The sequence below is a fragment of the Anoplopoma fimbria genome, chromosome 12, assembly GCF_027596085.1.
Source record: "Anoplopoma fimbria isolate UVic2021 breed Golden Eagle Sablefish chromosome 12, Afim_UVic_2022, whole genome shotgun sequence".
Classification (NCBI taxonomy): domain Eukaryota; kingdom Metazoa; phylum Chordata; class Actinopteri; order Perciformes; family Anoplopomatidae; genus Anoplopoma; species Anoplopoma fimbria.
Genome location: NC_072460.1, coordinates 23,222,255 through 23,236,121, shown reverse-complemented (window position 1 = coordinate 23,236,121; position 13,867 = coordinate 23,222,255). Strand labels below are relative to the sequence as shown.

At 41.3% G+C, this 13,867-nt stretch overlaps 2 protein-coding genes across 2 annotated transcripts; both read right to left on the bottom strand.

Moving 5' to 3' along the window:
* Window positions 1-28: 28 nt before the first annotated feature.
* On the bottom strand, window positions 29-6,283 carry LOC129100120 (rabenosyn-5). Its single transcript, XM_054609660.1, has 11 exons — window positions 6,015-6,283; window positions 5,514-5,648; window positions 5,262-5,362; window positions 5,103-5,148; window positions 4,846-5,007; window positions 4,478-4,740; window positions 4,192-4,262; window positions 4,019-4,105; window positions 3,821-3,923; window positions 3,607-3,711; window positions 29-3,522 (listed from the first exon to the last, which is right to left on the bottom strand). The coding sequence occupies exons 1-11, from the start codon at window positions 6,175-6,177 to the stop codon at window positions 2,416-2,418; spliced, it is 2,343 nt and encodes a 780-aa protein (XP_054465635.1). The 5' UTR covers window positions 6,178-6,283; the 3' UTR covers window positions 29-2,415.
* A 4,844-nt stretch (window positions 6,284-11,127) lies between these two features.
* On the bottom strand, window positions 11,128-12,583 carry trh (thyrotropin-releasing hormone). Its single transcript, XM_054609904.1, has 3 exons — window positions 12,394-12,583; window positions 11,710-11,955; window positions 11,128-11,587 (listed from the first exon to the last, which is right to left on the bottom strand). Exons 1-3 carry the CDS (start codon window positions 12,581-12,583, stop codon window positions 11,226-11,228), a joined length of 798 nt encoding a protein of 265 aa, XP_054465879.1. The 3' UTR covers window positions 11,128-11,225.
* Between the last annotated feature and the right edge of the window lie 1,284 nt (window positions 12,584-13,867).

Sequence of the window (13,867 nt, the reverse complement as noted above, 5' to 3'; positions counted from 1 at the left end):
TCAAGTTAGCGTAACCACAATATTTAATACGAGAGGATCATTTGTAATTCAAATCAGGAAAAAAAACGAGAAGCATCTTACAAACAATTTTTTTTAATTTTTTTTTATTGGTGCTGAGAAGGAATTTTCCAATTTCCAGTTTGTGCGTCTAAAATGTTTTAGCAAATTAGCTATAAAATCAACTGCTAATACACATGGAGAAGCTCCGGGAGTTATTCGCACTCACAAAACATTTAGTGTCACATGTTTTGCTTTAAATTATCAGTGGACATCACGGATAAGCAGAGCGAGATCAACAGACGGCACAGAACACTGTTTTTTTGTCTATGAAGAAAGTTATGGACATTCTGACTGACTGGAAAGCACGATGACATTTCTTAGCAGCACCGTGAGTGATAATACTTGCTGGCATTCATGTAGTGTTAGTTTATCTGACAAACAAAATCCTGTTTAAAATGTTGCATTAACCCTAAGAGTTTAGTTAATCTTTACAAATACGGACAAATGTCAGTACACACTTATTTGATCATTTCAAGATGCCGATGTTGTGCCTTGGCAGATAGTGTTTAGTTTGTTCACGGTGAATGCTGCTTGGATGAATGGACTTCTTGGTTGAGAATGTACAACTAATTACATGCTTTAGTTCTTGGCCGACAGTACGGAACAGTCGTTATTTTATCAATCCAAATGTATAAAAAAAAAAAAAAGCAGGAAGACGAGCATGGCCACTCGTTAAATAAAAATAGCGGCATCGAACAGCGACATAAAGAAGCAAGTCAGAAATCGTGCAACCCAAGTGCTCAGTCGGATCTGTAGTGCCTCCGTTGACGATAAGATCACAACCTTGAAGGGTCGCACAGTAGGACGTGGAAAACGTTTAGCTCACTTGGTTTAATGTGGCGTTTACGATGCTTTAAAAATAATAAAGGTCTAAAAAAGCAACCATGCAAAGGCCAACATGACAGACAAGATGCACAAAGTAAAAGATTCCTGAACTGAGTGAAACCATGCAGACAGAAAATGTCACCTAACAGAGACAGGGTTACCTTTTAAATTCAGTTTAACGGATAAAGCAACTTTCACTGAAATAGAAATGAACAGTAATACTTATTCAAAGCCTTTCATGGACATAGTATCGGTAAGATGTACATGTGGTTATTTATAGTATGATAAAGGATTAAAAGCATTTCCCTCTGATAACGTCGTCATAGTCATTATGAGTCAACGTCACATAACAGGAGCAACAACAATGGCTTCTTTCTGGGTCTTTAATTTACCTTAAGAATCTATGACCCAAACGATAAAGGGAGCGAGTCATGTGACTGATTTGATAATCAAAGCCTGTGATGACATTTTGATATAGGCTGATCGTAAAAGTCTAAATTGATTTGTTTCTAATTTAATTATCAGACTGTTATTTTGTCTGAGTGTTTGTTGTTCATGGCCCAAACCAGAACAGTAATGTATTGGTTTGGTTCTTTTGTATTTGTTCAATTAACAGCAGGAGTTTTCATTTCCACAAATAAATTAAAGTTGTAGGTACAAAAAGGTGGCACTAATGTCAATATATTTAAAGGGAGGCTCCACCCATTTTACACATCAAAGTCTGAATGTGTCTCCAGAAAGAGCTGCATGGAATCTGGAGAATTTCCTCAAGTGATGTCACTTGAGTCAGCTTCTGTGGCCCGCATGAGGCTACGAGGATAACAAGCACTGTTTGTGGAGGATTTGCATTATGGGTAATGTAGATGCCAGAATTAGACAGACAATATCTCTGGTTCTGCTGCATCAATATGCATATTCTTTTGTTTTTACCGTCCATCATGAGTCCAACAATGTTATGAGTGCAATGCTATATCCATGGAGTACTCTTAACAAAACTTGGCAAAAAAAAATCCAAAAACATTATTCAGCTGCTTCATTGCTTCATTGTTCACTCTTGGCCACAGATCTGTTTTTGACTTTGTTCATAGCTTCACAGCCAGAAGTCCAAATCATACATCCTGACTTCCACATCCAGACTCGACTCCACAACAATCAATGTCCCATTAATAGAATTGATTAAATGCCATTCTTCTGTCTTCCTGTTTGTGTTCCTGATACGACATAGTTAATATCTACAGAAACATGCAAACTGTACAAATGGACTGTTTCTTGCAGTGCATAAAAACTGTGCATGCTGAAATAGACTCCAGCCCTCCGCGCCGCTGTACAGGAGAAGTGGTTTACAAAGATGTCACTCCAGACTACTGAGCTTTAGTACATCTTTAATTTTGGGACTTACCAACTCTTTCTGTGGTGCAGCAGACCTCGCCCAAACTAAAACCAGTGGGCTCATGAGTCATAAAGTGAGCTAGCCTTGCAGGACTTGGTAAGTAGCAGGTAATCAGGGGGGGTTTAGGGGGGGGAAAGGTGTCAGTGCTTCTTCTTCTGCTCTTGCAGGGTGTGCTGTAGCTCTCTGAGGTTCTCTGACAGGAGCTCCACCTCGTCGAGGCGGTGGTTGAGCTTGGCGTCAAAAATGTAGGCCCTAATGTTGTCAATCTGCTGCAGCAGCAGCTCCTCCTCTATCATGTCCACATCGGGCAAATCCGCCTCGTTGTCGTCTTCCACGTCGAAGGGGTTGTTCGAGACTTCTGGAGAGTTCCCAGAGGCCTCCAGGAACGGGTTCCCCGTTTCTGTGTCGTTGTCTTCAAAGGGGTTTCCAGACGCGGTCTCGGCCCGTTTGTCCTCCTCGACCTCTTCATCTTCATCGAATGGGTTGTACACTTTCTTCTCATTGCCGACCTCTTTGTGTTCCCTCTTTATGTCCTCAAAGAAGGGGTTGGATGGATCCTCAACGGGAGTAGAGTCTTCTTCATCGAAAGGGTTGAGGGGGGCGTTGTTCTGGCCTTCACCACCAGGGGGAGTCACGTGCCCCCCTAAGCTCCTCAACCTGGGAGGCGACTCCTCCTGGCCTGTGAGAGCAGGGAACGCTCTCACAGAGGATGGACTCCCCTCAGCTTTCGGAGTCAGGTCTCCTGCTTCAGTGTCCTCCTCTCCTTGGAAGCCCCCTGCCGGATTAGCATCCAGAGACCTCTCCCATGTGGTGGGAGGCAGAGTGCTTGCCACAGCGGGGCCCCAATGCTCCCAGTCCTCCCTCTCCCGGGCTTCCAGACGATCGAGCTCCCCCTGCTGCAGGCTCTCCTCCTGGGCCAGCTTCTGGGAGAGCGCGATGGCTATGCCGGTCTGCTGCTGGTCGTACTCGTCCTGCAGCTGACGCAGGTTCTCTTCCAACATGGCCACCTCGTCTGTCCTCTGGGCCTCCCGCGCCTGACGGAGGAATGACTGTATGTTCTCGATCTGCTGGAGGAGGGGGTCCTCCAGCTCGCTGCGTGTATGGACTGTATGGTCTGCGGAGGGCAACCATCCTCCAGCTTTGGTCATGTGTGGGGCTCTCGGGGCCCGCGCCAGCTCTCCGTTGGTGCTGGGAGGGGGGCGGTTTTTCTCAGACTCCTGCCTCCTCTTCAGGGTCTCCTGGGAAACCTGTTGAAAATAAATGATTTATAAACATTAAGTAAATAGTTATGAATGAAGAAGAAGAAGAGAAGTATCTGTACACAATCTCACCAGTCTCTCTTGTTGGAGTCTCTTCTCTTGTTCCTGTTTTCTCTTTTCTTTCAGCTCTTCATATTTGTCCTTAGTTGGTAAAGACATGAGACCTAACAGCTTTTCCTGAAAAGAAGGGAGGACACAGAGAATGAGTCAATTCAGGGAAAGAACGGCTCAAATTAGAGAGAAATATGTGATATTCGTTCATGCTGAGAATCTTTCATAACTTCACCTGGACAAACAGCGTGGCTGTATAACGGATCATCTTCTGCAGCTGGAGAGCCTTCGGATGCGGCGGTGGATCATCTTTTGTTCTTAGTGTTAAAATCTTCTTACTGAGAAGAAAACAAAGAACATGTTGATCTTTTTAAGAACTCCACATTTGACAAACATGACAGAAGAGTTCTGCTCATTATGGACCGACGTCTACCTCAGGGCGTCGATTAGTTCGTAGTATTTCTGCACTTCCAGTCTCAGTCCTCCAGCAGTGTCGAGATTGTATGTGGTTTCTCCGGCACTGTGAGATCAAACAGACATGAGGATAAGGAAGCAGTCTCTCGTATAAAATGCTTCTTAAATTACAGCTTTTAAACGGGGGCTTACTTGAGCGACTCTGCCATTCTGATGTACTCTGGAGCCCTTTCATCCACCTTCTCCATGCACATCCTCAGCCGCTGACAGGAAGACAAGTTTTGAGCAAGTGAACAACAGGAAACGCCAAAAGAGAAACACTGAGTGACGGGAAGGATACAACAGTGTAAACTCAAGATAGCTTGAAAAGAAACCACAGAATCAACGTCACTACTAGTGGGAACAAACGAAGGGACAGACTGTAAAATGTAGTGATCCTTTTTCCCATTTTAACTCTGAGATTCTTTGATGTGCCAACCTCGTAGAGTTTCACTACATCCGGCATGTGGTCCTTCTCTTCCAGCTTCTGCTGCCTCTTCATCAGCGTGTCCATGCAGTGGCGACAGCAGCGAATCTTCTCGTCGTCCTTTTCCTCCAGCATGGACGTGACGCTGCTCAGGCTGCTGATGCTGCCTCTCCTGGAGCCCATCCCGCCGCCGCCACCTCCAGTCGGGGGAGACTGGGACTGAATGGGGCTTCCAGGTACACACAGGGCCTCTCGGGTCCCGTTAATCAGCTTCTCTGTGGACAGAGAATAGGCACGTGTTTGGCAATATTGAGATGCACGGCAAAACTTGACTTCCACTTGATATCAGATGATCATAAGAGTTTTGTGCATATACGTACGAGCCACAGGCAAGGGGACAAACTCCATGCACTTCCTGCACATGATGGACCCACAGAGGCGACAGTGGTGCCGCCTGTTCCTGATGTTGAACTTGTTACCACAGTCCGGACAGAACGGGACATCCGAGTCACTCACCCATGACACCACTGACTTCTCAATAGCTATAAATGAATGGATGTAAACACTCATTAATTTTTAATATGAACTCATCGACATGTACACTGAGAGGAGTCGGAGCTGCAATGAAAACACAGACCTCTGATTTTGGCAGCGTCGGAGTTGATCCTGTCAAACGACGTCAACTGAAAAGACAAATTTCATGGCAAATGAAAGTACGTCTTTAGTGTAATTGCAGCAACAGCAGGAAGAGATGTATGGTGAGAGCAGGTTGTGATTTGTGCCGTTGTAAGCAAACCTTTTCCAGTCTAATGATGAGCTTGTTGACCTCAATGACGTAGTGATCTATCCGAGCAGCCCGGTGTTTTTTAAAGAAGTCCAGGTGACTTCTGGTCGCTCCTACAAACGCAAAGAGAAAAGGACACCAGAAGAGTTCAGCATGCGGTTGCTGCTTAACAGTGTTCTATTAATTCTATCCAAATTATATGACAAACCAAACCAGCAAATAAATAAATCCTCCCAGTTTACAGACTAGTTTTTACAGTCTTACCCAGTTCCTGAGGCTCCCACATGTAGGGGTCCACTCCGCCGTAGTAAAAGGACTCATAGCTGCCGGTATCCAGTCTGTCATCTCCATCCCTTTTCAGAAGCTTGTCTTTGGCTTTCTTTGCCTTCTGAACCAAATCTGTGCAAAAAGAAAAAAAAAAATAGGACACAACTACCTCCAAGTCCACTAGAACATCGAGTAATTTGAACAACAAAATGCAAATCAGACAGCAGATGTTTCCTCTCTGCGGTTCATCGGGTTTATCTACGTTCCCTCTCTGCAGCAGAATATGTTGCCAATTCATCCTGGCAACATGTTTCACCAAGTGAAACACTGCAGTGCGTTATATCAAATTAAATGTGTACCCCTTAAGCTGCTTTAAAGAAGGCCACACTGTCTTTTCTGCTAAACTACACCGTACAAAGTTATTGTTAATTCTTAAGATTCAGTTTTGCTATAAAACATAAGATTCAAATTGCATTGCGTACAATTAATGCGACTCACTTTTGAGCTGCCCCCTGACGTGGCGGTCATCCCCAGAGTGCTCCTCTTCATAGTGGTCTTGGAGTTGGTAGAAGGACTGAAGGTCCTTCAGGCACAGCGGGCACAGAAAGCCCTCCTTCACTTCACCTGTGCCCTCGAAGGGGGGCGGATAACTGGAGGCCATGACAGCGTCCGGCTGTGTTCAGGGAGAAGAGATGCAAGGTGGGAGGTTCTTGCTCCGGTCCACATGTCACGGGGTGTGCAACCCCACCAATGATAGCTCCATCACACCGGAGGAAATCCTGGGACACTGGAGAGAAAATTGAGGCTTCAAATATTTCACAAAAATCCATACATGACATCCCACAACCTGCTCAAATGTTTACTATCTTGCCCCAAAACACAGCCTTAAAAACATGTATTCATTGCAATGTTATTTTCAACTATGTTTGGTCATTTACAGTACCAGTCAAAAGTTTGGACACACCTTCTCATTCAATGGTTTTTCTTTATTTTTATTTTATTTGTTTCTACATTGTAGATTAATATTGAAGACATCCAAACTATGAAGGAACACATATGGAATTATGTGGTAAACAAACAAATGCTCAACATTTTAGATTCTTCAAAGTAGTTGAATGAGAAGGTGTGTCCAAACTTTTGACTGGTACTGTATGTGCACGCTTTAATATTCCATATTTGAGTGTAACTTACTGTTAAACTGCAACTAATGCAAGTGTATAAAAGTAGTTAATCAAAAATAAACATTACAAACTTTGCATCAACATACAGAACCAGTCAAAAGTTTGGACGCACCTTCTCATTCAATGTTTTTTCTTTATTTTTTTCTACATTGTAGATTAATATTGAAGACATCCAAACTATGAAGGAACACATATGGAATTATGTGGTAAACAAACAAATGCTCAACAAACCAGAATATGTTTTATATTTTAGATTCTTCAAAGTAGTTGAATGAGAAGGTGTGTCCAAACTTTTGACTGGTACTGTATGATTTTAAGGCTGGATTGGAAACAAGCTTTATTATGTGCATTACTGCAACCTTCTGCTTTAGAATGTGGACCAGATATTAAAGCTCTCCTATTTATCCTTGTAGGAATTATTAAAGCCTCCTTACATGTTTTTGTCGGCCTTAATTCATCTAGAACCTAAATTTGAAATGAAAGCCAGTCTGTTAAAACTCAATTTTACAGACTGGCTTTTATGTGACGTCGTCTTTATTTTATTACTGATATTACCACATCATTTTACTAAATTATTTTATTTTACATATTTTATTTCTTAGTTCATTTTTATCATATCAATTAGTTTTACTGTGTTAAGTATTGTACTGTGTTATCAGGGTTTAACTCTTACCTTAGTTTGTCTTGCTTTGTAACGTCTCATTGTTAAGCTTCCTGTTGTTTTATTGCCTTAATTGCTAATGCTGCTTTGTCTTTTTTAAATGTGCTATATTAATCAAGTTATTATTATTGTTATTAGTATGTATTTGATCTTTTCCTGGAGATTATTATCTGATTAAATAGGTAATTTCATGTATTCTAAACCAAACAACCCTTGCCTACTCCTATCCGTGTTCTCTCTCTCTGTCATTTCTCTCCTCCTTCCTTCTTCAGTCAGATATCCTGATGTTTCTATCAAATGCTTTCACCATCATTTCAGATATCCCTGTCTTTAACCAACTTACTACTTCTGCTTCACACTCTAAAACTGGGCACTCCTATTCTCTTCTGTTACCGCCCATCCTCTTAGTCACACTGCACACTTCTGCTATTGATGATTTTACTGTCAACATCTCTCTGCTTGACTGATTGTTCTTCCCACGCATGTCTGGTCTCTATGCAACTAAATGATAACATTTCAAAAATACCAACTGTCAATCCTCTAGAGAGCTTCTACCACTTCACACTTTACATCAATGTGTCTCCAACTCTGCGTCTCAAGACTTAAACTTCCAGCAACCTGTCCAACCATCTACATGTAGGCCTATTATAATTATTTATGATCACCTTCTGGATTTACATATACCACAACATATTCCTGACCTTCACCTGTTCCCAGTATCTCTATAAATCTTCTTTAACAAGTTCTTTCCACCACCCAATCCTCATTGTCTTGCCCTTTGAAGGCATGCACAGCACTGTACTACAAAAACTTCAACAAAGTGTCTTGCTCACACATGACATCTGCCCATTTGCTGAGAGTTTCCCCGCCATTAAAAGTGTTAACCAAATGGTTCTTGATTTTGTTTGCAGGTTGCCTCCCAAATCAGCCCAAGATGGTGAACTGCTGCTCTTAATATTAACTAAATCCTTTGAGTTTTGGACTCTCTTGGTTACTCTTGCATTAAAGGTCACTACATTTTCTTTTCTTTAATTACATTGTTATTTATTACCTGACTGCACCTACCCATTTTTGCCCTATGCATGTGCTCTTTTTCCTCCACTTTCTTCTTCTGTAATTCCATTTCCAGTTTCAGTGCCTCACCTCACCTGTAGGCGTCACGGTGAGTCGCTCCAACAGCTCTGTACTTCTGCTCTCCCTCATTCACAACAACGTATCCTCACCTGGTTACCGGAAATCCCTCCAAATACAGGTAATCATTTTTCTTATTCTATTATTACGCGGTATTATTAATGTTTTCTGATTATATTATCACTTCCCTCCATCTTTCATTTCACTTCTAACTTCCATCCTTATTATCCCAATCAGAAACTCCCTCTGGTCCATTCCGGAAGTAGTTTCCTCACCTGCTGACGCCGCCATGACAACACACCTATGTAAGTATATCATTGTGTTTCTTCTTGTACTTTTGCTTCCTGTCTGCTGTTTAAGACTATAAGTGAACTAAATTATTTCAGTCTCTTAGAAACACAAACATAAATTCAAATTGGGCTCTTTTCACAGCAGCCATTTTGACCTGTCATTGCAGGGCAAACAAACAGGTGTAATTAATAACATTAATTATGGCCCCATTCCATTTAGGTGAGTCAGAGCCCTGGGGTTGTGCATGCTGGCTCACTGGAATTTTTGTGACACAATAAATAGAATGTGACCATAATTAATTTGTTCAACTACACCTGTGTTTAACCTGCTACAACATGTCAACGTGGACTGCTCTGATAAAGGGCCTATTGTGTTGGCTATAGCCCCAGGCGGGAAGCTGTCCAAGGGGGCAACGAGTTCACCTTATGTCAGTTGGTATTGGACAATTTAATTAATTGCAAATTTGTTCAGGAATATGTGACCTGAAATGATAAAAGCCTTTGGTTTCTGCATTATCACCTACCTTGAGGCAGAATGGAGAGTGGCTGGGTCATAAAACTATTCGACTAACTCAGTAGTTCATAGTTTTATAAACTTTAAATTTTAGCCTACAGCTCAGTTACTGGGGCTTTATGGTAAAACACAATTAAGATGCCCTGTGTGGTATTAAAGCCTTGAGGTCAATGGCGGCTAAAATATTATTTATGCCACGAAGCCCCCTAGTTAGTCAGTCATTGGCAAATTAAAGTATAATTGGTTGGATTGTCTCAGCCGTTCTCAATCTTGGGGGTCAGAAACATGAATCTAAAAATGATTGAATGTAGCTATAAGAATTAAATAAGTATTTTTTGTAATTTAAAATTATGTTTAATGTAAATCTTTTTGCTTTTGTAAAGAGTGGTCACAATAATAACTACATCGACTCATCGTACAATATTTGGACTTGACCTCAATCATTTTTATGTAATTAAGTTATCTTCTACAGCTCGGGTGTGGGAACATTTTGGGTTTAAGCCACATGAGGGAGGAGTGTTTGTGTTGTTGCATTAAACATAAAACTAATATGTTGGCATACTTTGCACTTTTTTTTGCCTGTTAAGGAATATAAATATGCTTTTAGTTGTGTGGTTTTATTTTATTTGTGTGTGTGTGTGTGTGTGTGTGTGTGTGTGTGTGTGTGTGTGTGTGTGTGTGTGTGTGTGTGTGTGTGTGTGTGTGTGTGTGTGTGTGTGTGTGTGTGTGTGTGTGTGTGTGCGCGTATCACTCTCACATTTACAATAAGTTTGTATACTTTTATAGAGACACTTCATACAACTTGACCTAAACATAAATAAATATATATATATATATATATATATATATATATGCCTATTGCCTTCTCTCCCTAAGGCAATTTAAGTTGGTTAAAATATTTTTTATGCATGAAATAAATATATTTATTCATCTGAAATGCCTCATCCAGTGCAGACAATGTACATTTTTTCCTACTCATGGTTTGTCAAATCCACTGAATCATATTACTGCTGGAGTTGAGAGCTGTGTGTGCTCATCAGTGGAGCATCTCCAACATGAAGTCTCCATCTCTGGATGAATAATCTGCATACTGATCAGGCCTGTGGGCAGCTGCTCTGATGGAATGAGCCCAATTACAGTGAGGAGAGGAGATACCCGACACACTCTGTCTGCTATCGAGGAGCATTAATCATCCTGGATGAGGCCAAAGCAGAGTGACTGCTGTGTTGGACTACACACTAATTAGACCTGTTGGGTTGGATAAACAGTTTAATAGACTTTAATGGTGCACGAATTACTGCAACTGAAGCAAAGCATACATTTTTACCAATGCGTTTTATTGTCCAACAAAAAAACATTGGTGGTTGACTTTAAGGCAAAGGTTTTTGTTTTTTAAATTTACAACATTAGGTTAAATAAACTTAATCCATGCAATAATATGTAGAAAAATAATCAGACATTTTTTTTTTTTTTTAATTTTGCAGGTGTTATTCTTTATATTTTACATAAGTAAAAAATAATGGAACACAGGTCAAATAAATGTAAACTTTGGCCACTTTCATTGATCTTATTTCAAGCATGAAGTCTTCTGGACTGATGAGCGTCTGTCGCCTCACGGAGGCAACATCACAAAAAAGCCAGTCGACCAATGCTTTCATTCTTAATCAACGGAATACATACTAAATCATGTTTAATGAACCAAATCAAGATAGGGCAGGAAACCCATATTTACATCGATATAACCAGTTTGTAGGACAATTACGCACAAGCTCTCCAAACAAAACAAACAGCAGATACAAGTTGTTGCGGTGATGATACAGAAACTGTCGGTTAAATGTCATAAATTCTTTTTTCTTTTTTTTTAATAATTCATTGTGGTCACTTCTTTTACACATTGACTTGTTTACAACACAGCATTGGGACTCTCTGTTCCTACTTCTCCTCCACTAAGTCCTCCTCTGGTGCAAACCTTTTGCCCGGGTGTTGTCTCTTCTCCTCGGCCTGGCTCTTGTTCATGTTGTCTAAAAAGTCGCGCAGCAAACTGGTCTTGCTGCAGCTTGTAGGGTCCAAAACATCACATGGACTGTTTGTGCCAAAATCCGGATTGGAGAAATCCCAAAAACGCTTCCCGGGGTGCTGACGCTTCTCCAAGTCTCCATCCTCATCCTCATCCTCATCCTCATCCCCATCACGCTTACCTGGGTGCTGTCTCTTGCTGTGCACCATCAGGTAACGCTTCCCTGGATGCTGTCTCTTCTGAAACTCCATGAATGAATGCGTTTCTTCTTCTCTCCTCCCTGGGTGCTGCCTCTTTTGGACATCCTGGTACTGTTCATCCTCATCTTCTTCTCTCCTCCCTGGGTGCTGTCTCTTTTGGACATCCTGGTACTGTTCATCCTCACATCCTTCTGTTCATCCTCATCTTCTCTCCTCCCTGGGTGCTGTCTCTTTTGGACATCCTGGTACTGTTCATCCTCATCTTCTTCTCTCCTCCCTGGGTGCTGTCTCTTTTGGACATCCTGGTACTGTTCATCCTCATCTTCTTCTCTCCTCCCTGGGTCTTCTCTCCTCCCTGGGTGCTGTCTCTTCTCCACGTCCTCGCCGTATCTCTTGCCGGGATGCTGTCGTTTTGTCACCCATTCTGCCTGAGAGGAAGATCCCTCTGGAGAAAGGAAAACTTTATTTAGATTACTTCAAGTCTACCAGAGATATCCCTGTTTCCCTGCCGTGCGTAATTGCGCACAGACGAGTGTAGCTGGGGATCCACCTCCCTCACATCATATGACATTGGAAGAAGATTCTTTACCATTTTTATGTTTAAAAACATTTTGTTTATGATTATTTATCATTTTCTAAATGGAAAGTTCAAACATTACATTACATTACAGTCATTTAGCAGACGCTTTTATCCAAAGCGACTCACAGGAACGCCTATAAACTCTCATGTGGCCACTTTAAACTCTTTCAATTTAAAAAATGAGACCAATAGCCTTGATATCAATGTCATGGCAGTGGGGAATTGCATTTAAAAACATGTCAATACTTTATGTCCCCATTTTGCATCAAATCACAAATCATCCAACACGCGTCTTTTACGCACCGTTCCTGCCGTCCTCGTCCTGTATCTTCTTGAGGATGGACCGTAACAGGAGGCTCTCTGCTCTCTGGAGGATGATCTCGTCGATGGTCCTCCCGTCCGCCTCATCCTCCGCGGGGATGCCCTGTCCTCCACACACAGTCAAGTTGCAGACCACGAGAAAAGCCAAGATGAGCAGATATGTCGACTTCATGGTGATTTTAGTTGGTCCTCTGATGAAGAAATAGATTATGGTCGATGGGAAATACATCAGATAAGAGATGAATCATTTGTCCAATGCAGATTGGCAACTTGGACTTCTATGATTAAACTCTGACCTGTAAAGATTCTTATAAAATCCTTTAACAAGTAAATCTGCACAGGAAACACAGCAGCATTTTAAAACAAGAAAATATGTAAACTGAACTGTCTGTCTGTTTCAAAAAGAAATGAATTGGAATAAAAGGCCTTATAATAAATATTGAAATCTGAACTACCCAGATGTGATGGAGCAGCTCCACTAACACACAACACAGATGTCTGTACTTTGTTTAAGTGCGCCACACTCACCTGGGAGGTATCTCAGCTCTCCTCTTCCTCAGACTCTGATAGATGCTCTCAGCCTCTTGGACCAAGTCTGGAGGAATGAGCGGATAACTTCCAGTGTCAGCATTTATACTAACCGGTCACTGTCGTCACACCGACGCTGGGAGTCATTTTTTAGGATCCCTCGTCCCTGCTGATGTCACAAAGTCGTGCGCAACTGGATGTGGTGAATGGTCGTCCTATAGGGGCCGATGTCATGTGGAAAACACAGACAGTAAACAGCAGGCACTACTGCACGATGAAGATGGATTCATTCACATAAAGGATGGATTTCAAACCGCACAGGTCATTTATTCATACTATAAGTTTTCTTGTCCATATTATTTTTTTCATTAAAGTTAAATAATCTTTCATTTTGGTGTGGATTATTATATATTGTTCACTTTATTCATTTTTTTTTTATTCACTGAGTATTAAGAGGTTGTCTTAACATAAATATAAAAAAACTGAAAGTCTCCAATAAGTGCTGCAGAGAGGATGCATTCATATTTTTTTTAGAAATCCCCTCAGGTCACATGAGAGAAAAGTGAGAGCTGAATCCATCTGCTTCTTTCAGCACAAATAAAGCATCACAGCTGAATGTATCACAGGAGAATCTAACACGTTTCACATGGAGTGTGAGCAAAGAGATTTACAGATTAACAAATGTGGTGATCTCTGAAGCCAATTTAACTGGCAGCTGGAGTTACTGGTTACTTTGCAGAGTATATACTATTACAACTTAAAGTGATTGGATAATGGATTAGTCAATTATCAGCAAATTAATCGACGGCTGTTTTAAAAGTTGACCATATTGTAACATTTTATGGTTTCTGCTTCTCAAATGTGAGAATTAGTTTTTCCTGGTCATAATGGAGTATTTTTACAGTATTGTTGAGGACACATATGAGCA

Excerpts from the sequence above, each read along its gene's own strand:
- LOC129100120 (XM_054609660.1), bottom strand. The coding sequence starts at position 6,177 with ATGGCCTCCAGTTATCCGCCCCCCTTCGAGGGCACAGGTGAAGTGAAG. Across the intron at positions 5,649-6,014 it reads CGTCAGGGGGCAGCTCAAAA|ATTTGGTTCAGAAGGCAAAG; the intron begins GTGAGTCGCATT and ends CTTTTTGCACAG. Across the intron at positions 4,741-4,845 it reads TGTCCCCTTGCCTGTGGCTC|AGAAGCTGATTAACGGGACC; the intron begins GTACGTATATGC and ends CTCTGTCCACAG.
- trh (XM_054609904.1), bottom strand. The coding sequence starts at position 12,583 with ATGAAGTCGACATATCTGCTCATCTTGGCTTTTCTCGTGGTCTGCAAC. Across the intron at positions 11,956-12,393 it reads GGACGAGGACGGCAGGAACG|AGGGATCTTCCTCTCAGGCA; the intron begins GTGCGTAAAAGA and ends TCCTTTCTCCAG. Across the intron at positions 11,588-11,709 it reads AGGGAGGAGAGAAGATGAGG|GGAGAGAAGAAGAAACGCAT; the intron begins ATGAACAGAAGG and ends AGCACCCAGGGA.